The sequence below is a fragment of the Manihot esculenta genome, chromosome 16 (assembly GCF_001659605.2).
Source record: "Manihot esculenta cultivar AM560-2 chromosome 16, M.esculenta_v8, whole genome shotgun sequence".
Lineage (NCBI taxonomy): Eukaryota > Viridiplantae > Streptophyta > Magnoliopsida > Malpighiales > Euphorbiaceae > Manihot > Manihot esculenta.
The window spans coordinates 28,974,615-28,997,289 of record NC_035176.2 but is presented as its reverse complement, the minus strand read 5'-3'; the positions used below and the strand labels follow the sequence as shown (position 1 = coordinate 28,997,289).

Sequence of the window (22,675 nt, the reverse complement as noted above, 5' to 3'; positions counted from 1 at the left end):
AACGTGTGTGTTATATATATATACACTTGGTGTGCATAATTTATGTGTCTCAGTATCTACAGAATTAATATATATATATACATACATATAAGATAATTTTTATCTAGACTCGATCTACGATGAATCTGAAATATAATCAAGCAAATGAATTCTATTTAATTTTTATTTAAATTTTATTGGATTCATAATAGATCGAGTCTAAATAAGTTTTTCTTCGTATATCAACTTTTCATGTATCCTTTGTATCTGTTGATTATATGTTTATACTTTCAATTCAATATATACTCTTCTTAATCTGATAAATCAAGTTTGAAGGTAACTTTGAAATATGTCTTCAATTACTTACATTTTACTTATTGGATAATTACAATTACGGCTAGCGAGATTGGGTTTAAGATTTTAGAGCAAGATCTCATGACAAAGTTTTTGGAGAAGATGTAAATATCCTCAATTGTGTTTTCAATGAATTTCTCAATACTCATCAAAATATAATATGATTTACTATTAAAAAATTCACAAAAAAAAACTTTAATATACTTTAATTCGATCACATGTTATAATTATAAATTTAAATTAATGTTTACGAGTGAGGTGATTGGCGCTTATTAATAATCATTTTAATACTCAAATCAATACTTTATTAAAGAAGAACAAATATGATAGAAATTTTGAGTTTAGAAAAGTGCGTAAAAATGTATATCTTAAACTTTGTATATATTTCACTTTTATATTGTGATAAAAAAGATGAAATTAGTTATCGAATCTCTTAAAAATTCAACTAACATCTGTTAGTGGATAAAAATTTCTGCAATTACAAACATGATGAAATTTTCTGAATTCTATCCTCTAACGATAACTTGTGTAATGAGAAGTTCGACTAGTTTAGGAAAAAACGAGTTGTGTTGTTTTAAGTATTGAGTATTGCAATATCCGAATTTTTTTTTTCTTTCATGTGAAACTTTCGTGATCCAATATCATATCTCCGTGAATTCTTATCACGTGATTCAATCATATAATAACAGTTCAAGACATATTTTAATAAGATATTATATTGTCATTTATGTCTCCTTTAATATTAGTAAATAAGTATTTTTAAAGATTATATGTAAAGGCCATTAAAAATTGTTTTTCTGTATATTATGGTATGATAAATAATTACCACTCCTTTTATTACAATTAATTTACCTATACACACACAGATTCCTTTCTCCACTGTTATTTATCACTTTTTAAAAGTACTTTTATCTAAATTTATTTGACAATTTGAAAAGATTAAACAATATTAATTAATTGATTCTAATTTTATTTTTATTTTTTACAGTTTTTTAATTATTTAATTTTCATCTTTTTTAATTAATTTAATTTTTCTAGTGGTAACTAGTTAATGAATAATTATCAGAATTGAGTAAATAGATGAGATAATTAAGTGTTAATTTAATTAAATTAATAAGTATTTTATTATAATTGAAATAGTTTAATTATTTTTTTTAATTACTTAAAAACTTTAAATCAGAATTTTAAGGAAATAAATGAATAATGAGTATATAAATTTAAATGTAAATATTTAATTTAATTAGGGCTAAACTCATTTCTACATGAGTTCATGGATTATAGTAATTGAATATGAGTAGAAGTTTTCTCTCATTATTATCATGTGTAGAGTCAATCCTACAACAGAATACAATCCAACATTTTCATAAAGATTACTTATTTAAATTTATAATAATTTTATTTAAGTTTCCGTTTCTGAGGTTTGAAGTATGTAAAAAAATTAGTTAAATATTTTTCGTTTTTTCTGACATGTAGTCAAAAATTTTAATTAATAAAAATTATTTTTTTAATAAAAAAATAAACCATTTAAATTTTTTTTAAAAAAAGATAATTATTTTTCATATTTTAATATTTTTATTAAGACTTCCATATAAAAATTTATTAATAAATTTTATATTTTAAATTAAAATTAAAATATATAAAATATAAAAAAATATCTTTCACGAATTTTTTTTAAATATAAGTTATTTTTTATAAATAAATAAAGTTTAAAATTATAATAGATACACTTAATATTATGTTATATTAATTTTTTTATTTTTTTAAAAAATAAAACTATTAATTGTATTAATAAAATTTTATCAAACAAAGAGAAATATTATCCCAAATAGAGAGGCGATCATGCCTAATAGATTTTTTAGCCAAAATATAAGCAGTTAGAGTGACATGATGACAAACCCATCTAACAAAAATATCAGTTTTAAAGTCTAACAAAGATTTACAATCATTTAAAATCAAATTTAGTTTAGAAATTTCTAAATGTGGAGACCGAAAAGATTAAACCACTTGCAAACTGCATAGGAATGCAGCTATTAAAAGGTAAAAATTCTGTCGCAAAGAATAAACAGTGACGGAAAGCTAAAACTTTTGTTTCCATAAAAAATAAAATGTCCGGCTTGTAACTAATAACTAAATCTGTCAATGCATTAACTGTCCGAAAATTACCGAGTTCTCAGCAATTCCAACACATGACGATAATTGCTTTCGACTATTCCGACCTTTGATTATCTATTAAATTAACATTCGCAGGGGTGTGGTTAAAGGCATCCTATTGAGAGAAAGGAAAACTTGTAGTATTATCATCCTGTTGAGAGAAAGGAAAATCAACATTATTAAAAAATCGAAATAAATTTTTTTTGTCTCTAATTCCATAATAGATATCCCTCTAAAGAATGCTATAAATTTGTCAAAAAAATTTGTATATTCTGAAAATTGATTGGATTATAGGTGAAAAATATTTCCACCATACAAAAATCATAAATGACGATCGGAATATCTCTTGAACTCTTAATAGGGACAATAATATCTTTTTCTTTATATAGTCTTCTATAGAAAAAAGAAAAAAATGAGTTAGATTTAAGAAAGAACAAAAATTAAGAGTATCGAATTATAAAAGGACTATAGAGGAAAATTTGAGTATTCTTCCCGATGAAATACTATTTTTTAATTTTTTTAATTATTTGCTAAATGTTTAAAAAATTTCATTTCAAATAAAATTATTCCTTCTAAAAGTAAAAATAAATTTATTTTTGTGGTGCTGTTCCAACTGACTTTAATAAAACGCTGGTGCAACACGACTTTAAATAAAAAAAATAACTAAGCATGACTCCCATTATATAAAATGAATAAATAAATAAATTTAATAATGATATCTTTATGTGCATTTATTGATTTTATGTCATTTAAATATAACTGTAATGATATATTTATAAAAATAAATGTGAGGTGTTTTAAGTAATTTTATATAAATATAATATTGAATCAAATTGCATGTTTTGGACTTTTTTATTTAATTTTAATTGAATTTATTAATACCGTTATTTATTTAAGAATAACCAAATAAATGTATGTAACTCGAATGTATTTCAATATTTTTATTTATAGATATTTTAATTGTAATTGTAATTTAATAAATATTTAAATTTTTTTAAAAAATATTATTTTTAATTAATTCTTTCATTAATTTTAAGTATTAAATATTATAAAAAATATAAAATATTCAGAGAATAATTAATAAATTTTTTGAAATCATAGAAATTAAATATTAAAATATTTAATAGTAAAATTAATGGGTAGATTGATTTTATAAACGTTAGAAATATTTTAATATATTTTTTAAAATTGAAAGATTAAATAAAAATATTTTCTATATTATAAAAATTAAATAATAATTTTTAATATTAAATCATTTAATTCTTAAATTTTATTTTATTAATAAAATAATTATTTCATTAATTTAAAATTCAATGCAAATTGACGGAGTTAAATTATTGTTAATATTAAAATTATAAAGAATAAATTGTTATAGCGAAATTGAATTGATAATTTCTTTTTTTTTTTTTAAATTTCTTTTAAGGTAAAATTTCAGGCAAAATTTGGTAGAGCGCAGGGAATCATGGGGCTTTTCTCGGCTATTTATCTCCACGGCCAATTTGTAACTTTCTTAGTGGGCTGCGAGTGAACGCAGTTCAGTCTGAAGGATTAGATTAGGGGTCGCAATTTGGTTTGCGGTAATATTCTTGTCGAGACAAATTCAAATCAACACAATTAAAAATCAATACAATTAATTAATTGTGTAAAAAATGTAAATATAAACACAATTCATTTGAATTAATCATATTGATTTAACAAATATCTGTATTTAAATTTTAATAATTTTATTTTACATATTAGACAGACATAATTTTATCATTTTAATAAAAAAATTTGAACTTCAATTAACAAATTTTGAAGTATAATTATTAATAAATTAAACTATTTCTTTACTTCTTTTTATAAATTATTATTGATATAGTTAATTTATATTTTTAATTATTATAATTTTTATAAATTTAAATATTTAATTAATTATCACTTTAATTGAGGGCTTTAATTTAGGTATTTAATGATTTAATATAAAATAGAAATAGTATACCTAACTTTTAAAAAATAAAAATAAATAGAGGTGTCAGACAGTTACTATTAGTCGGTCAGGAGTCAGGACAAGCTCTTTAAGTCTTCCATAATCTTCCAGACTCGTAATGGAACCTGCTGGAACCTTTTCACATTCTCTACTTCCCTCCAGAAACTTCCTTTCAAAACCCGCTCCCCCATTGCCAATACCCGCTATAAATTCTCCCACACTGCTCCTCCTCGCTCGCCAAGAAGTGTCTGTTTGCAGAAGAAGAAACGCGGAGCCACAGTGTGTGAGAAATTCCTCTACTGAAGAAAAGGAAAATGGATCTTAGGCTGTTTGGTTTGGAAACACCCCTCATCCACACCATCCACCAAATGATGGACACCACTGACGAAGCCGACAAGTCCTTCAACGCCCCCACTCGTACTTATGTAAGGGATGCGAAGGCCATGGCTTCAACTCCGGCTGACATCAAAGAATATCCCAACTCCTATGTGTTTATCATCGACATGCCAGGGTTGAAATCTGGGGACATCAAAGTTCAGGTGGAGGATGACAATGTGCTTTTGATCAGCGGAGAGAGGAAGCGCGATGAGGAGAAGGAAGGGGCTAAGTATGTGAGGATGGAAAGAAGGGTTGGCAAGTTTATGAGGAAGTTTGTGCTGCCAGAAAATGCTAATACTGATACCATTTCGGCGGTCTGCCAGGATGGAGTTCTGACGGTCACTGTGGAGAAATTGCCACCACCGGAGCCAAAAAAGCCCAAGACCATCGAGGTTAAGATAGCTTGAGGAGTACTACAACTGTCTATGGTTGGGTACTGCAAATAAAGTGGATTGTGTTAGTGCTCGTTATCGACTAGTGCTATCTATGAATACTAGTAGTTTCATTACTAGGCTGTGTTTTTCTTTTTGTTTTTTTTTCTTTCTGTTTCCCTTGTGGCTTTCCTGTGTGAGATTGGCTTCTGATGAGGTTGATATGCACCTTACATGTTATGGAAGTTGTTTCTGAAATCAAATATCATCTTTGCTTAATTGCCTACTGATTATGCACGAAATTGAAAACACGAAATTGAAAACGGGCTGCTTAATTGCCCACTGACTATGCACGAAATTGAAAACACGAAATTGTAAACGGGCAACACAGATATGATACAATATCAGAATAGGCAAGAAAACAAGAAAGACCAGTTTAACAATTAATAAAAGGACCGGAAATCTTTGCAAGTGGAGATTACTCCTGAATTTTCAATCAATTATCTAAAAAGGAAAAGAGAAAGAAGGTGCCTCAAAATTAATCGGCAGGTCAGGGAAGCCCTTTTGTTCTGCGGATTCTCCTTTTCATGACTAGTCTAGAATTCCATATTTTAAATACTCCACTGTAGACTGCAGGTATAACAGAAAATTTTCTGTTCGCATGGCTGTGTCTTTTAAAATGAGGTTTCTTAGTAGTAAGAGCTCTGGGAGTATTTCTAATTCCAGTTTGTTCTTCTGAATCATTAATGCTACTTTTCTTGACAAAAAGAGCAATGAAGAAGCCCTCATGATCCTCGATCGGATCTGTTCGAAGTAAATGCTCAGCTGCAAGATAAGAAGCAAGCAATTGTTACAATTACTTCTTTCATGCAATAATTTCACATGCTGCTTTGTATTAAGGAATGCTTAATTTATTATTAGCTCTTACAGCCTTCAAAAACTGGGAGACCACGACGATGCCACTGAGGAAAGGGAGTGACCAGCTGAAAGCCATGGGATGCCGCAAGAGGGAGAACTGATATTATCACATCTTCATTTTCAATCTGGTTGACAGAACATGTGCTGTAAACAACTCTTTCAACTGCAGGGACTGCAATAGATTATTTAATTAAAAACTTTTCAAAGCATGTATACAACAGACACTAGCATAACCATTTGCTCGTTTGATGTCCTAGCCTCAGGTTATGGCATATTATAGCGGTATGCAATTCACGAGGCTGACGGACAGTCAAGCAGAAAGAAATACATGGTTAAAGCAATTAATAAAAAGATAACATACATGACAATGCATGAGCCAGAGCCTTCTTTTGAAAGGCTGAAAGCTTATTCAGCCTTTCTGTGTCGGTAACGTCAGTGGCATGAGATGGAAGTAGATGGTCTAATCGCTGAGCAGCAGTCCCTGAACCAGAACAAGAAGGATCTAAAAGAATAGCACGGATCTGCAAGGACATAATACCTTGTTAGCAAAATTCAGATAGGAAGTCCAAATGCAGATTTAGATAATATATTTCCAATGGATTTTCTGTTCAGATTGTGGGATTGAGCTGGCTATATCTATTTTATTGGGTACAAGCAGCATAAAGAAAAATTAACCCCATGTGAAACCAGAAATACGTAGTACATCATTTTATACAACATACTAAAGAACAATTCAGGGTTTTGCAGTTTAAGAAACAGTGCTCAGTAGTGTATAACTACTCAGTATTTAAACACAGCTAAAGATTATTCACCTTGGAGAAAGACGAATCTCTTGGATTTAAGTTCAAGAAATCACCATGCCGAATCTCAATGTCTAGAAGTCAGGTTAAGGCCGAGTAGTATAAAAATGTCGGATGACACTTCTGATCATATTTTGTACTCCTCTAAGAAAGCAATCTCCAGAGGCATTTTTATTTTGCAAAACTATTGACAAGATTTTTTTTTTTTTAAATAAAAAACTGTCTGTCAAATAATTGAGATAATAATAAGAATGACATCTAAAATGCTTGAGAACTACAAAAGGATACTAGTGGCACCAGAGAGTCTGACAGTGTCTTCTAGACGTTTAATTCTGTCCTTATTTAACTCACATGCTATAATTTTTCCTTTTCCTCCCATAAGAGCAGCAAGATGGACAGTTTTGTTTCCTGGAGCTGAACATGCATCAAGAACCTTCAAACAGAAAATTGTTTTAAGAATAAGAGCCTTGGACCAAAAGAAATACCTCAAAGAATAAAAGAACTATGGATCAGCACCACGCTGTCAAAATAACACAAAACGATGACTGTACAAGTCACAGATTCGGTGATTTTAGTTGCTAGCTTTTCAAGTATTTTTTTTACTTGCATGTCATATTTTATCCAAAAAAAAGGAGGCAGTGTTTCAACAGTGCTAATATCTTTGTCATCCACCAAAAAAATAAAGAACGTGTTTACAAGTAAAGAATGTTTTGAGGACAAGACGGTATTCATTCACCATGCAGAGCAAGAATGTGAAAAGTATTATTCAGTCTCAATCAACAGAACACACCTCCCACCCTGGCTTTGGCGCAAGGACTGCTGCCACCATTGAACTTGCCTTTCCCTACAAAAGTAATCGATCTAAATAAAAACCAAACAATGCACCCAAAAATAAAATTTTTAGCAAGTAGTCCATAACTTTATCAACCATGATAAGAGGAATCATAATTCTCTGATGCAGAAAATATAATATTTTGGTCTAAGACTGGAATTTAAGTATCTAGGGATTAGGATAGGTGCTGCTATTTCTGCTCCTTCAAGGTAAGCCCCAAGCACCGTCATGAGCTCAGTTCACTGTACCTTCGTATCTGTCCTACATCATACCTTAGTAAATCCATACTATAAAACTGAATTTTACATTCCTTTAAAATGTAAAGAGAAGATTAAAAGCAACATCAGCGTAAAAAAATTTGAGTAAATTCTTACTTGCAAAAAGGCACTTCCATTCAAGACCAGAGGATGATTGTGTAAATCAGTATGTGGAGGGAGTATCAACAGGTCAGGTACAATGTCATCCTTCCGAACCTGTGACAGAGAAGAAAAACAATGTCCTCTGGTTTGTGGTGATGTCTGATGCTTTATTTACAACTAAGAACTTATACAAAAATCATTCACTAAAATGTTACGAGGTTGCAAAAATTACCGTGAACTGTTTCCCCAATTCACGTAATGCGCAATCAACATCTGATTTCAGAGTATTTACACGAACACAACAAGGTTTTGAAACATCTGCACCAGAAAATCAGCAACAACGGTAGGCAATACTGTAATACCAAAGCAACTATTTTATGCACATCTCAAAGACTCTTATAAAATTCTTAAACTTAAACAAATATGGTTAAGGAAAATGGAACAAACAGTTAAACCAATCTGTGATGCTTCCACTCCAATAGCTCTATTTCAATTCTCAAAGCATAAATTTGGTCTGGGAGGAACAAAAAGTGAGGAACCACTAATGCAATTTGGATACTCACCAGCAGGTTGGTAAAGAGCAATCAGATTTTCGATGCTTTTCACTTTCTTTCTTACTAAAAGCTTTGCCAGCGCTGACTGAAGTGCATTTTTCCTGCCAATGAGAAACTTCTCCGCATCACCACCAACCAATGAGATTTCCTAAAAAATCCATCGCATGTGAAACAACCATCATACAAGTACAAGAACCAGCAAATAACAGAAAGTTTTTTTTACTCTCTTTGAATCAGTTATTTTATCACATCTTTTCCCAGTCACAAACTTAAACAACAGGAATGCAGAGATGGGAAAAACGAGAATTACAACTTTTTAATATATCATGAATATGGAAAGAATATACCTGCCCAAATAGAATGTCATACACTATTATGGAGATTAGTTCCTCTTGCCTCTGCAACAGCAAAATAAGTATAACTCAATCCACCATTTCAAGTTTCTTTGGCTAATTAATAATTCAAAATAACACAAATCTAAAGAAAACATTTTCTACATAAAAACAAATGCTTGTAAGTTGCTACCTTCCACTTGCTATTGAGTATGGCAGCAGACTCCAACACATCCTTAATAATGGGTAAATCTGAAAAACAAAAAAGAATGGGCATTTGAGAAAGTGATTTACCTTGTTTTGAAGAACAAAAATCAAGACCTACACTGCTCTGGAAAGCAATAAAATTATTTTGCAAAATTTCAACCTCATACTAATATCTAACAATTCCATTTGGCGAAGAATTGAAGCTAACATACGCTTGAGAGTTTGGCAGACGAGAGCAAAAGTCGCCTTTTTGTTCTTAATGGAGGGGCTGTAGACGAGGGATTTGATGGAACCAACAGCTTGGCGCTTGGCGTCGCCTTGGAGAACGCTCCTCAGGACCTTGGCCGCTTCTCTTCTCGCGAAGTAAGCCGACCTCTCGGAGTTGCTCGGCCGCCGGTTTTCCGTTTTCTCGGCGGCTGCGAATGGTTTTGATTTCGACGAAGGCGGCTTCTTTCGAACCATTTGGCTCTACAGTACTACACTACCACTATCATTGACACCCAATGAAATTCAGGGCAGCTGAAATTTGCTCATTTTGTTAAATTCAAAACGACGATCTTTTAGGTAACGCGACGGGCCTAACACAAGGAGGTCTAAAAATTCAATTCAATTAATTTATTTTAATGAATTTTCATTTAAAATAAAAATATTTTTTTAATTTAAAAAATTTTATTTTAAAAGTAATTAAAATTTCATTTGATTTTATAAAAAATTATTTATTTATTAAAATAAATTATACTAAATAATGGGTTAATGAGTATTTGCATAATTTAATTTAAATAAAATACAGATCCAATAGATATAGTGTGTGTTTTAATTTAACTTTTTGGTTTGATTCGAGTATATAGAGATTCTTTTAATTTGTATTGATTTCCAATATTTTAATATACCACTTGGCTATTTTTGAAATATTATAAAAGTAAACGGCAGTCATATGGTAAGTTTTAAATTATAATTTTTAACACATGTTTTAAGTTTTGGCTTTCTCTTATACACAAAATTCTTATTTATACTAAATACCGTCTGTGCTATGCACAAATAGTAATAATATTTTCCGATAAGATTCACTCTTATAAAGAAATGGAGACTTATTATTAAATTTCTAATATTATTTTATAGGTTAAAAGGAGAAAAGAAATATAAAAATTTAGGTTTTATTTATTTTGTGAAAAATAATTTATATTTTAAAAATATTTTTTATAAAAAAATTTTCTGTAAAAATATATTTTTTAATAAGATAACTTATTTTTTATTATTTAATTTTAATTTTAAAATAAAATTTATTAAAATTTTTATATATAAAGATTTTAATAAAGATATTAAGATGTGTAAAATGATATTTTTTTAAAAAAAATTTAATAAAATTTTTTTTTATTAATTAAATTTTTTAAGTGTCTAAATATTAGAAAATATAAAAAAATATATTTTTTAAAAAATATTTTCTGTAAAATAAATGAATACTTAATTAAAAAATTACAGATAGTTGAAAAATAAGAAATAAGGAAAGAAAAAGACATAATGATGTGTAGTTTTCTTGACCTTGAAATTTTTTACTTGCATTTTTATTTTTTATTTTTATTGTAATAACGATGATGATGATGTTATTTAATTTTTCAATATATTAAGAGAGTATAAGAAATTAATATTTTAAAATTAGAAAAAAAAGTTGTGGATTAGTATTAGATTTGAAATTTTAAAAAATAATTTTTAAAAAATATTTTATTATTTTTAATATTTTTAAATTAAATTATTTTTTAATACTTTATTTTTAATTTATTTAATAAAATTATTTTTTAATAATAATTTTAAAAATATTACTAAATAATAAATATATTATACAAATTTTTAAAAAAATTGATTCATAATAATTTTATAAATAATAATTTTTAAATATATTAAAAAAATTGATAATTTTGTGAATTTTTAACTATAAAAATAATAATAATAGATAATAATAATAATAATAATAATAAATGTATTTGATTAAATATTAAAAAAATAAAAATTTAATCGATAAAAAATAAAAAAATTAAATTAAATTAAATAAAAATAAATTATAAATTTTTTTAATTAATTGACGCGGAATAATAATATAATATTTATGTAATAAATAATATAATAATTTTATTAATTTTTTAATAACATAAATAATGATAAATATAATTAATTAATTTTAAAAAATAAAATTTTAATTAAAAAATATAAAATATATTTATAATAAAATTAAAAATATTGAATTTTTTTAACCCTTTTTATTAACAGAACTTGTACTTGCTATTTCCTAGTGATCCTGTAATTAGAAATGTTCCAGAGAGCTAACGGACAATAACCTCAGGAACTGGAAGTTGCTGATGAACTTCGGGGGGTACCAAGTCAAGGTGGACTGTTCTTCTTGCGCTTGACAAGCCAGCTCTTAATAAGGCTTCACTGTGAAAAATTAGAATGTTAGGCTATATTTATTTGTAGTAAATATATTTTAGGGAAATTTATTTTTTAGTCCCTGAGGTTTAACGTAATTAACACTTCTGTCCCTCTATTTTGGCGACCCAACACTTAAGTCCCTCACTTTCTCTTCCGTCCAAATTCGTAATCCTTCCGTCCATTTAAACCGTTTGGTCAAAGAGTCAAAGGTGAAATGTGATAATTTTTTCTAAAAATACCCTTATTTCAATGTGAAATTCCAGAAGAAAAAGAAGAAGAAGAATAAAGAAGAAGAAGAAAACAGTAGGAAGAAGAAGAAGAATAAGAAGAAGAATAAGAAAGAAGAAGAAGAAGAAGAAGAAGTTGCAGAAAGGGGAAGAAAAGGAAGATAGTTAATTTTGTCAATTTACGTGTCCCAAACGGCTATTTTGGACGGAAGAACTACGAAATTGGACAGAAAAGAAAGTGAGGGACTTAAGTGTTGGGTCGCCAAAATAGAGGGACAGAAGTGTTAATTACGTTAAACCTCAGGGACTACAAAGTAATTTTCCCTATATTTTAATATAAAAAATAGTGTTTTCTAGAAATTTAAAAAAAAAAAAATCGAAGCAATTAAAGACACACGATTACACAACGTTATAGCCACTCATGGTCGGATTGGTTTGAATTTTTTAAAATAATATTATTGCACAATCTATTATGTTGTTACACGTGCACATCTTTGGAGACCTAAAATCTTATTTTTCGATATAAGAAGGAAAAAAAAAATTAAATAAACTATTCAACTTTTCTAAGCCTAATTTAACTTTGTAAACAAAATTTTAAATTTTACATTTAAATCAAAATAAGTTTTTTTTTTACTGCATTACTACTGTAAATAATTCTAATATTTAAAAATTACTCAAAAAAGCTATTGTTAAATAATATTTTATTATGTGAAGACTTATTTAGATTTAAAATTAAAATTTGGAATTTTATTTATACTTTTTGTCAAATTTTTCTTATTTGTAAAATATCTTATATTGAAACCTCTCCAACCGTCAATTTTTACTTTAAAAATGACACTCTGATTAAATTCACACAAAAAAAGATTAAAAAAAAAAAAACAAAAGGGGCAGAAGTCTATCCTAAAGTCAAGTCTTCTGGAGCATGCCCCACGTCCATGTACAAGTTCATGATGTGCCTTTTAGTCTCTATTCCAGGTCGCTTGGAATCAACACATTGAAGTTTCCTGCAATGTCACAGGAAGGCCATAGAGAACCTGCCTAACTATGTATGAGTGTGTGTATGTAAGATATAAATATTTATATATATTTATTACGTTGTAAAGAAAAAACAGGACTTATATTGGTTGTCGGAATTATGACTCAGTCTGGCTGTAATTATGCTGCTGCTCCGGACAGCAACTATGGAGAGCTGACAAACTTTGAGCCCTCAGATTTCTTGAAGTTTGATGAGTGGACAGAAGAAGAAGAAGAAGAAAAATCATTTCTGCTTTGTGTTTCTCCCAACAATCCTGTTTATCAAGCTCATGTAATGGGTGAGTCAGGCGGAGCTACCGGTTCCCATGGAGGGCCTAGTGTCGGCGGTGAGCAAAAAGTTGTGAACTGAGCAGGGACTTCAGCCATGTTGAATTGATCTTTTGATTAATTTAACGTTGTATGTCATTTGATAACTTATGTGTTTTTGTACATGGTTTGATTGCTAGGAGAGGGCAGGGAGAAGAAGGAAGTTAAAGGAAGGGTTGCATTCAAGACAAAATCAGAGGTTGAGATACTAGATGATGGGTTCAAGTGGAGGAAGTATGGCAAGAAGATGGTCAAGAATAGCCCAAATCCAAGGTATAGGTTGCTTTATTTTTCATTCATTTTGCTTCAAATACTATATCAAAGGAAAAGTCTGATGAGTATATTTACGTGATTAGCAGAAATTACTATCGATGCTCAGTGGAAGGCTGTCCAGTGAAGAAGAGAGTAGAGAGAGATAGAGAGGATCTAACATATGTAATAACAACCTACGAGGGTGTCCACAATCACCCATGTTCCTCTTAAGCATCAACTTTTTACTGTTGCCTTTAGTTGCATTTTTAAAGATTATTTTTATTAAAAGTTTAAACAAATCATCCGAGACTCTATTTGATAAAAATTTTATTGACCAGCTCGACTCGATAAATAATTTATTAATGTATTTTATAATATAATTATTTTTAATATATGCATTTATTTGATTTTTTGTATATTTTTGTGATTTAATTTAATTTTTATAATTTTATTATAATAATTCTTTTCGCAATTCACTTTGGGAGAGTATTATGATATCACATAGTATTATAATTGACAATTTTTGTTTTTGTATTTGGATTTAGGAATGTTGGGCGGGTTTTCACGGGTACTCGATTCGCCCAAACTCTATTAGGACGGATTTGGGTTTTTACAAAACGGATTTGGGCAGATTCGAATTTAAAAAATTTTACCCGTCTCGGATTCGGGTAGGGTTCGGAATTAAACGATCGGATACCCGTTACCCGAACCGATTAGTATATCATTTTCGCTTCCCTCTCTCCGTCGGCACCTCTCTCCCTGCTTCTCTTCCCATAATTCCCAATCGGCATCTCTCCTCCACTTCACTAACGACTACCGGCGCAGGCCGGTCGACACCGACGACGTCTCATTTCTCTCCCTAGCGACGATAAATCTTCTTCTCCCTCAATCATCAATATCCTCCTTCTCTCTCCAGTCGGCTCACAGTCCCACTTTCCAGTCAACGCCTCTCTCCCCCACTTCACTGACGAGTGCCGGCAGCCCAATCGACACCGGCGATGTCTTCTTTCTCTCCCCAGTCAACGATAAATCTTCTCTCTCTCCAGTGGCCACATCTCCCGCTTCTCAGTCGGAGACAACTCTTCCCTCTCTCCGGTCGGCATCGGCGACATCTTCTTCTCTCTCCTCAGTCGGTGACATCTACTCTTTCCGATTGACGTTTCTATCACCACTCACTGACAACTGTTGGAGACAACCCTTACCTCTCCACAATCGGCATCGGCGACATCTCCTTTGGCTGGAATTCTCTTTAGGTTTGTAATCAAATTTTTTGATAATCAAGATCTTTTATGTGCATGTTGTTAAAAAATTTTTAGTTGCTATTAAAGAATTTTAGAATTTATGAACTATTAATTTGATTATTTGGATATTTGCTATTTGATTATTGTTCTCCACTATTTTTACTGCTGGGCATTTCTCCAATATTTCTACTGCTGGGTTGTGCATATCTTAAGGATAGTTTTACGTTGAATAGATAATTGAGGTTGATATTAAGGTTGTGCAAATTTTCTAATTCAAGTTGTGCAAATTTTCTAATTCAGATATTTGAGTTATAATATCTAAATTTTTAAATTTTTTTCATTCAATTGAATTTAAAAAAATCAGGTTAGGTATTGTACGGGTATTATTATTACTATTAATAAATTATTTATCGAGTCGAGCCGGGTCCAATAAAATTTTTACTTCAGGCCAAATTGAGATGAACAGAAATAAATTTAAAAATTTTGAGTTAAATTATATTAATTTTTAAAATTTTAAATTAAATTATAAAATAATTAAAAATTTTAAATTTTTTTATAAGTAGTATTTATTTATGTGATATATAAATATAATAAAATAATTTATATTATTTTGACATGCGAATAAAATACATTCTTTTTAATTTAAATTTTAAATTTGAGTATAATTATAAAAAAATTTACAATTTTAAATAATTTTATAAATTTTTAAAATTTTAAATTAAATTACGAAAAATTTTAAATTTTTACAAATTTGTGTTTTTTTTTTTTTGAAATCACAGGTTTGATATATATATATATATAAATGTTTGCCGTTGCAGACAGGGAAATTTTTGGCTGCTGCAAAATTAGATCTTGTCAAGGTCGATTTTGTTTTTAAATTGGTGGTTTGATCTGATTTATGAATTGAATTAAAATTAATTTATAATGATTTTAAAATAGTTTCGGCTTGTCCGATTTCATTTTTATTTTATAAACGGTTTTAATTTCAATTTTAATTAAATTTAAATTATAAATAGTAAATTTAATTTCGATTAATAAATAAGTCTTAAGGTTGTTGAATATATATTTTATTAAATAAATAAATTATTTATGTATGTTTTATTAATTTAATTTATTTATACACTGATTTTAAATGGTATAATTTTATAAACATGATTTATTTTATAAATAAAAAATTAAAATTAAATTAAATTCCACTATCAATTTAAACCGGTCAATTTTTATCTATTTTCAATTGTAATTTATAGAAAAAAAACTGTAATTGCCTCCTCTAATATAAGATTTTGATCTGGTTTAAAAGTTAAAATCGATTCACCGACTGTGAACCGGACGGTCGCCACGTCTAGGCAAAATCCATCCCGTGGACAACAACTTTGTATCCACCCCGTTAAGTTAACGATATATTTTTTTTTTTACCCTTTAGACAAAAAAAAAAAAAAAAAAAAATTCTTCTCCAACCTCATTATCTTATCTCTGCAAAGTTCAAGCAAAGAGAGAAGAGAACGCCATTGCAATAGCTTAGTACGACTAGCTAGGAGCATCAACTTCTGAAGATGAAGGACTTAATTCAGCTGCCTTACGATGCTTCTGTGCGGGTTATTTTAGCTTCACTGGAACGAAATTTGTTGCCAGACGCTGTCGTTAGGAGATTCACTCGATTGCTGTTGGCCTCTCGTCTCCGTTCTGGCTACAAGCCTTCTTCTGAACTCCAGCTCGCCGACCTCCTTCATTTCGTGCATTGTAATGCTTTTCTTAATCCCCTTTTCTCTTTTTCTTCTTTTTTCGATCTATTCTTTTCATGTATAAATTGCTTCTATAGCTCTCAAACAGATGCCTATTGCTATCATGACTGAGAAGCCCAAAGCGCAACATTATGAACTTCCTACTTCTTTCTTCAAGTTGGTTCTGGGCAAAAATTTCAAGTACAGGTATTTTTTGCATTGCAAATGAAATGGAACAATATCTACTTGATTTTTTGTCTCTGTGATTGTGAATGGGCATTAGTCCTTTCTTATTCCTTTAGCAATTAGCAGTTCTATGGCCATGAATGAGGGATGGATCCAGATTTTTTTTTCTTTTTGTATTTTACTGTCAATAGACGATTTGTCTTTTCTTTTCTTTTCTTTTTTTTTTTCTATGGCATCAGTCACCGTTCCTTATGAGTTTCCCTATGTTGATAGAGTTGACTAACTAACCGCCAGTTTGAAGATGCTTTAAAAAAATAACATTTTCTTTCCGGAAACATCAAAATGACAAAATAATTTTTATAAACTGATTTTCTATAAAGCTATCTAAATGATATATTTTTTTCCCCTCACAACCTCAATATCAAACAACTTAAAATAGCAACAAAAATATTGAGATTTAATAGAAAATTCAACTAGAATTGACCAAATTCTCACAAAGTTCTCAAATAAATAAATCAATAATAAGTGGACAATAACAGCACAATAAAAAAAACAACTTAAGGCTATGTTTAGTACACCATGATATAATGTAATGAAATTAAAATTTATATTGAGATTTAATAGAAAATTCAATTGCATTATATTTCATTACATTGTTACCAAATGTAACATACTGTTAATGGGATTTGGAAATTAAGAACTTTTGATTTCTTAAAAACAAGCTATGGCTAGTCATATTCAGCTTTTCTCATGTGATGTGAAAACTTATAGGCAGTCAATAGTTCCACTGATATTTTTGCATGAACATGATCATACCAAAAGCCTTTTGCTTTGCTATTCCATAAAGTGATTTTGTTTATATGTGAAAAAATGCAGTTGTTGTTATTTTTCTGACAAATCAAACACCTTAGAGGATGCTGAGGAAGCAATGTTGGAGCTCTACTGTGAGAGGTCACAGCTAAAAGATGGCCACACTGTCCTTGACATTGGATGTGGCTGGGGATCACTCTCCATATACATTGCTCGAAAGTACAGAAATTGCAGGATTACTGGGATTTGCAACTCAACAACCCAGAAAGCATTCATCGAGGAGCAGTGTCGGTATAATGCTTGATTCTTTAGCAACATATTAAAAGTAACAGACTTTATTTCTTCACAAATTAGTAGCTGTGAGGGCCAGCAGATGATCCAAACCATTTAATCATCCTGTTCTGTAGGGAAAATCAGCTGCAGAATGTAGAAATTATTGTTGCAGATATTAGCACATTAGAAATGGAGGCATCCTATGATCGCATATTCTCCATTGAAATGTTTGAGGTCAGTGCTTTTCAAGCCATTCTGTAGATGCTAAGATCAAAGTTGAGATGAGTTGATAATTGATTTTGTCCTGGAATAGCATATGAAAAACTACAAAGATCTTCTTCACAAGATATCCAAGTGGATGAAAGAGGACAGTCTTCTTTTTGTGCATTATTTCTGCCACAAGACATTTGCTTACCACTTTGAGGTATGGCTATTTGTTGAGCACCTGAACATGTATGTTTGATCAACTTAGTTTATTTGAAAGGCCAGCTCTTGCATATAGAATAAGATACATTCCATCCTCTGTTTATATTCAGGATATAAATGAAGATGACTGGATTACTAGGTATTTCTTCAGTGGAGGAACAATGCCTGCTGCAAATCTGCTGCTTTATTTCCAGGTCACCGTTCCATCTATCATCAGCAAACATATCTTTTCATTCTAAAGCATAAAATAATCTAGGTTCAAATAGCAATGACTCGTTATGTGCCAGTAGACAAGAATACTAGATCTAAAGAATGCAATTGAGTTTGGCTCTCTTACTCAGTATCATTGTACCGCGTAACCAATAAAATTAGATAACTATATAAATATAAGCTAAGGTGGATGAGTGAATCCTTTTAGACAGTAACTAACTAGTATTTTTTTGTATAAAAAAAAACTATTTTTGTATAAATGTCTCTATCTTATTAGCTAGTTATACCATATAAGCATCCTAGATGGTACAACGATTGTACTCAATAATTTTTCCTTATGAAGGCTTCTTCTTTCTGAAAACTTTTTTGCAGGATGATGTTTCTGTTGTCAACCATTGGCTTGTGAATGGGAAACATTATGCACAGACAAGGTGAGGATGGATAGTAACCCTTAGATATTTTGTACTTTTAAGATTTATGGCTCCCCTTTCTTGAGGCAAATAGACTGTTTTAATTTTAAGATGTTCTGAAAAACTTGCAGTGAGGAGTGGCTCAAAAGAATGGACAAGAACTTGGGTTTGATTAAGCCAATAATGGAATCAACTTATGGCAAAGAACAATCTCTCAAGTGGACTGTCTACTGGAGAACATTCTTCATTGCAGTTGCAGAACTTTTTGGATACAACAATGGAGAAGAATGGATGGTTGCACTTTTCCTATTTAAGAAAAAATGAAGCATGAAAAAAACACCCTCCTCTCAGTTGAAGATGACATGGGAGCCATGGCTGAGGTAATGATTTTAACGATATCATTTCTCTTGTTTGAACTAAATAAACCAAATCTGATGATCAATTAAATAAGGTAAAATTGCCTGTAACTAGTCGCTAATCACTATTATCTTAAGCTTGAATGGTGGGAAATATCTCCCACCTAATGACAAGTGACTTTCTAATCTATTATCAATTGAGCTTTCAGTGAGGGTCGATCACAGGATTATGCATTATTTGATAACAAGTCTGCAAATGAAATTTGGTTATTTTAATAAAGATGTATTTTATTTAATTTAATCATTAATTATTAATTACTTTTTTAATAAAAATTATTTTTCAACTATCAGTTTGATTATTAAAATATTCACCTAATTAGGGAAATTTATTCAGTACTAAAAAAAATTACGACACTAACTATTTTATTATTTAATTATTACCGAAATATATTAAATGAGTTAAATAAAAAAAAAGACTATCTATCCACTTATCTATTTTGATTGACATGTTAAAATTTTTTTTTTTAAATAGAAATCGAAAATTGAGATAGTAAAATTTGAGACCTCTCAAATTTACTCAGATGACTTATAATTTTATAAATTAAAATTTTTATCAATATATAAACTATTTAAAATTATAAAATATAATAAATAAATTAAAAATACTATAAACAATAATTAAAATATTTATATGTTTTTTTTAATCTATAGTATTTATTATTATATTATAAAAATCATGTATATATATGAAAAAATTATATTTAATTTTTTAATTGCTACATATATTGTATAATAAATTAATATTTATTTTATTAATATAATAAAATTAATATATATTTATATTATTCATTTTACATTTCAACTATAACAATTGCACATAATTTATTAAACACATAAAATATATTAGTTATTTGCTATCACAATTATCAGATTTAAACCAAACATGCCCTAAACTTATCTTTAATAATAGACAGAAACATTATGTTACATAGATTCTTTATCAAAAATAAGGATTTTGACTTGCACAACTGCGGCTTAGCATATTATCAATTCTATCACATTTTGTTGTAATAAATAAAAATAAATAAAAATATCTTTCTTTTTTATTATGCAAATATTATTGCATTGAAAAACCCATAAAACCAAGAAGTCTAATTCCAACCCATACAACCCACAACAGCATCGATTTTGTAATCGTTATCCGCACCGCTGTATCCAAACCAACAGACTACAAAATCATTTTACAAAAATCAACAAAACACTTTAATTTATAAAAATAAAGATAAAAAACAAAATTATACACAAAAGGAGGAGAAGCCAAAGCCCTCCCCCACAAACAAAATCTCTCATCTTCCGAAGTCGCATCCCACCAAACAAATATCTATCTTCTCATCTTTTGTCCGACACATGAATCGGCAAATTCACATCCCTAATCAACTTTTCAGAGAATTTATATATATAAGTATATATTCATTTCACCTCTGAACAAAGCTCAATTTTACTTTTTAGTTAAATAAAACTCTAAAATTTAACTTCAATTTCAAACAAGATCCAAATAGGTAAAATAACATTTTTTTATATAAATTTAAATAATTAAACTATTTTACTAATTATTAATAAAATAATAATTGAACAATTGAAAAAAAAATGCGAGAACAACAGCAAGGAGATCAATTTGTCCTAGAAAAAAAAAGGGAACACAAAGAAGTTATCTTTAATATTTAGAAGTGCCGCCACTCTCTCCCGCTGTAATGTTATCTTTAATGTCTTGCAGGCGGAGAATCCCGGTGATAGAGCAAAGATCTGGTTGGCAAAATCGACGCCAACAGTAGGAGAGCTCCGATCGTTGAAGAGCCAACAGGATTGGCCCAATGGGAGGCAAATCTGGTTATTGTGGAGACTTTTGTTGGGTGAGAAGAGACTGTCGGTTGAGATGGAAAAAAAGCGGAGGGAAAGAATCTAGGGACTTGAATTTATTTGATATTTTTCGATGAATTAGCGACGGGATTAATTTTGTCACTAATATTTTTTCTGTCGCTAATCTGCCCTTTCGCGTCGTCAAAATGTAATAAGTTTTCCTATCGCAAATTTGTCGCAGATTCTATCGCTAATTATTGTTTTGCGACAGACATATGTTTCGGTGCAAATTTCGACGCAAAAACCCCTATTTACTTATAGTGAAAGTGGGTAGTGATTGATGGTTAGACAAGAGAGAGAACGGTGTGATGGAGAGGAGTATGGTTTTGCTTGCAGGTGCAACTATTGCTTTGGGCTGCTGGGGAAATGGAATGAAAGCACAAGGAGAAAGATCCAAAAAAAAAAAAAATCCAGATAATGGTGCATATTATTCTTTAATTTTGTTACGTTAATGATTCCAGTCTTATCAAATAATATTCAAAACAACATTTTTTTAGTTTGGTAAAATTAAAATACAAAGAATAAACTATTTCTTTTTAAAAATTTTAAGAATATAAATATTAAGTTTGATATAATTTAATAACTAAATAATACTATATATTTAAAATAATTTATTTATTTCAAAGATAATTAATAAAAAATTAAACGATAAAACATCTGATTTAATAAAATAAAAATACATATATCAAATTATTAAATTTTAAAAGAATAAAAATTTATACGTTTATTTTAACATATTTTAAAGGTATAAAAATAATAAAAAAATTATTATTTAGTCCTTAAGATATAGAAAAATTTACTAGTTGGTTTATCGATTTTGAAAAATGCATTAAAATATTTCTGACGTTTCAAGAAGTCTACTAGTTAATCTCTCTATTAATTTTAGTTGTTAAATATTGTAAAAAAAAAAAATCTAAAATACTCATAATATAAAGGGACTAATTAGTAAATATTTTAAAAATTTGAGAGATCAACTAATAAAATTTTTAAAATTATATAGATTAATTAGTAAATTTTTTAAAATGTCAAAACCAATAGCTAATGAGTGAATTTTTTTATATTATAAGGACTAATTAGTAATTTTTTAAAAAATAATTCACTTTTTGAAAATTTATTTAGTTCTCATAAAATCAACCTTCAATGCATTTAAAACCTCAGTTATTTTGAGCATTATCTCTCCTTTTCTGGAACCTCCTAATCTCATCTGCTCTGCAAAGTTCAAACAAAGAGAGAAGAGAACGCCATTGCAGTAGCTTTGTACCTGTAAGAAACTGAACTTGTAGAAGTTACAAATCAAATTACTTAGCCATGAAAATTTACGTAGCCATAAAAAATTTGATTTGGCAAGAGTATATGTCTGCAAGTTAGACAAAAGTTTGCTGGCATTAGATTACTCAATGAAGTACCAACGTTTAGCTCTAGTGAGGCCGAAAGTCCGATACATATGAATTGAGCAAATATTTAACTAGAAGCACTCATCAATCACTGCGCCGATCTAATGCAATTATAATAAAAAAACAAAACATACGGTGAGCGAGAGGAATTTGAAAATTTAGCTCAAATGAATTAGGCATACGATATTTAATATTTTATATTCACGAGAATATATTTTTAATATATAAAATTATATTAACGTTTCTTTTAATTGGCAACAGCACCTAATAGGAGCAGCAACTTTTG

At 29.2% G+C, this 22,675-nt stretch overlaps 4 protein-coding genes across 7 annotated transcripts; 3 read left to right on the top strand and 1 right to left on the bottom strand.

The window, feature by feature from the left end:
• Positions 1–4,587: 4,587 nt before the first annotated feature.
• LOC110603775 (17.3 kDa class II heat shock protein) lies at positions 4,588–5,481 on the top strand. The gene has a single exon (XM_021741677.1). It carries the CDS (start codon positions 4,768–4,770, stop codon positions 5,236–5,238), a length of 471 nt encoding a protein of 156 aa, XP_021597369.1. The 5' UTR covers positions 4,588–4,767; the 3' UTR covers positions 5,239–5,481.
• A 133-nt stretch (positions 5,482–5,614) lies between these two features.
• LOC110603774 (25S rRNA (cytosine-C(5))-methyltransferase NSUN5) lies at positions 5,615–9,745 on the bottom strand. The gene is made up of 12 exons (XM_021741676.2): positions 9,417–9,745; positions 9,191–9,249; positions 9,013–9,063; positions 8,675–8,813; positions 8,344–8,429; positions 8,127–8,225; positions 7,711–7,764; positions 7,209–7,353; positions 6,933–6,994; positions 6,482–6,641; positions 6,131–6,292; positions 5,615–6,027 (listed from the first exon to the last, which is right to left on the bottom strand). Exons 1-12 carry the CDS (start codon positions 9,664–9,666, stop codon positions 5,753–5,755), a joined length of 1,542 nt encoding a protein of 513 aa, XP_021597368.1. The 5' UTR covers positions 9,667–9,745; the 3' UTR covers positions 5,615–5,752.
• Positions 9,746–12,778: 3,033 nt separating this feature from the next.
• LOC110604175 (probable WRKY transcription factor 51) lies at positions 12,779–13,784 on the top strand. Of its 2 annotated transcripts, none has more exons than XM_021742304.2 (3): positions 12,779–13,213; positions 13,334–13,466; positions 13,550–13,784. In XM_021742304.2, the coding sequence occupies exons 1-3, from the start codon at positions 12,988–12,990 to the stop codon at positions 13,674–13,676; spliced, it is 486 nt and encodes a 161-aa protein (XP_021597996.1). In that variant the 5' UTR covers positions 12,779–12,987; the 3' UTR covers positions 13,677–13,784. The 2 variants fall into 2 exon arrangements, with proteins under 2 accessions (XP_021597996.1, XP_021597997.1); XM_021742305.2 differs by having other exon boundaries at positions 12,796–13,213; positions 13,553–13,784.
• A 2,315-nt stretch (positions 13,785–16,099) lies between these two features.
• LOC110603057 ((S)-coclaurine N-methyltransferase) lies at positions 16,100–21,261 on the top strand. 3 transcript variants are annotated; one of them, XR_002486079.2, is made up of 9 exons: positions 16,101–16,426; positions 16,506–16,614; positions 17,470–17,694; positions 17,811–17,910; positions 17,990–18,100; positions 18,213–18,296; positions 18,685–18,743; positions 18,854–19,102; positions 20,853–21,261. XR_002486079.2 is itself a non-coding variant. In XM_021740710.2 (8 exons), exons 1-8 carry the CDS (start codon positions 16,240–16,242, stop codon positions 19,044–19,046), a joined length of 1,068 nt encoding a protein of 355 aa, XP_021596402.2. In that variant the 5' UTR covers positions 16,100–16,239; the 3' UTR covers positions 19,047–19,286. The 3 variants fall into 3 exon arrangements, 2 of the variants coding, with proteins under 2 accessions (XP_021596402.2, XP_021596403.1); XM_021740710.2 differs by lacking the exon at positions 20,853–21,261 and having other exon boundaries at positions 16,100–16,426; positions 18,854–19,286; XM_021740711.2 differs by lacking the exon at positions 20,853–21,261 and having other exon boundaries at positions 16,275–16,426; positions 16,517–16,614; positions 18,854–19,286.
• Positions 21,262–22,675: the final 1,414 nt, after the last annotated feature.

What these genes read in the sequence shown, in the direction of transcription:
- LOC110604175 (XM_021742304.2), top strand. Translation starts at nt 12,988, where the DNA reads ATGACTCAGTCTGGCTGTAATTATGCTGCTGCTCCGGACAGCAACTAT. An exon ending in TGGAGGGCCTAGTGTCGGCG is followed by an intron (nt 13,214 to 13,333) that starts GTGAGCAAAAAG and finishes TTTGATTGCTAG; the next exon opens with GAGAGGGCAGGGAGAAGAAG. An exon ending in AAGAATAGCCCAAATCCAAG is followed by an intron (nt 13,467 to 13,549) that starts GTATAGGTTGCT and finishes TTACGTGATTAG; the next exon opens with CAGAAATTACTATCGATGCT.
- LOC110603057 (XM_021740710.2), top strand. Translation starts at nt 16,240, where the DNA reads ATGAAGGACTTAATTCAGCTGCCTTACGATGCTTCTGTGCGGGTTATT. An exon ending in GGCAAAAATTTCAAGTACAG is followed by an intron (nt 16,615 to 17,469) that starts GTATTTTTTGCA and finishes GAAAAAATGCAG; the next exon opens with TTGTTGTTATTTTTCTGACA. An exon ending in CATTTGCTTACCACTTTGAG is followed by an intron (nt 18,101 to 18,212) that starts GTATGGCTATTT and finishes GTTTATATTCAG; the next exon opens with GATATAAATGAAGATGACTG.
- LOC110603774 (XM_021741676.2), bottom strand. Translation starts at nt 9,666, where the DNA reads ATGGTTCGAAAGAAGCCGCCTTCGTCGAAATCAAAACCATTCGCAGCC. An exon ending in ATGACATTCTATTTGGGCAG is followed by an intron (nt 8,814 to 9,012) that starts GTATATTCTTTC and finishes TGGATTTTTTAG; the next exon opens with GAAATCTCATTGGTTGGTGG. An exon ending in ATGGAAGTGCCTTTTTGCAA is followed by an intron (nt 7,765 to 8,126) that starts GTAAGAATTTAC and finishes TTACTTTTGTAG; the next exon opens with GGAAAGGCAAGTTCAATGGT.
- LOC110603775 (XM_021741677.1), top strand. Translation starts at nt 4,768, where the DNA reads ATGGATCTTAGGCTGTTTGGTTTGGAAACACCCCTCATCCACACCATC.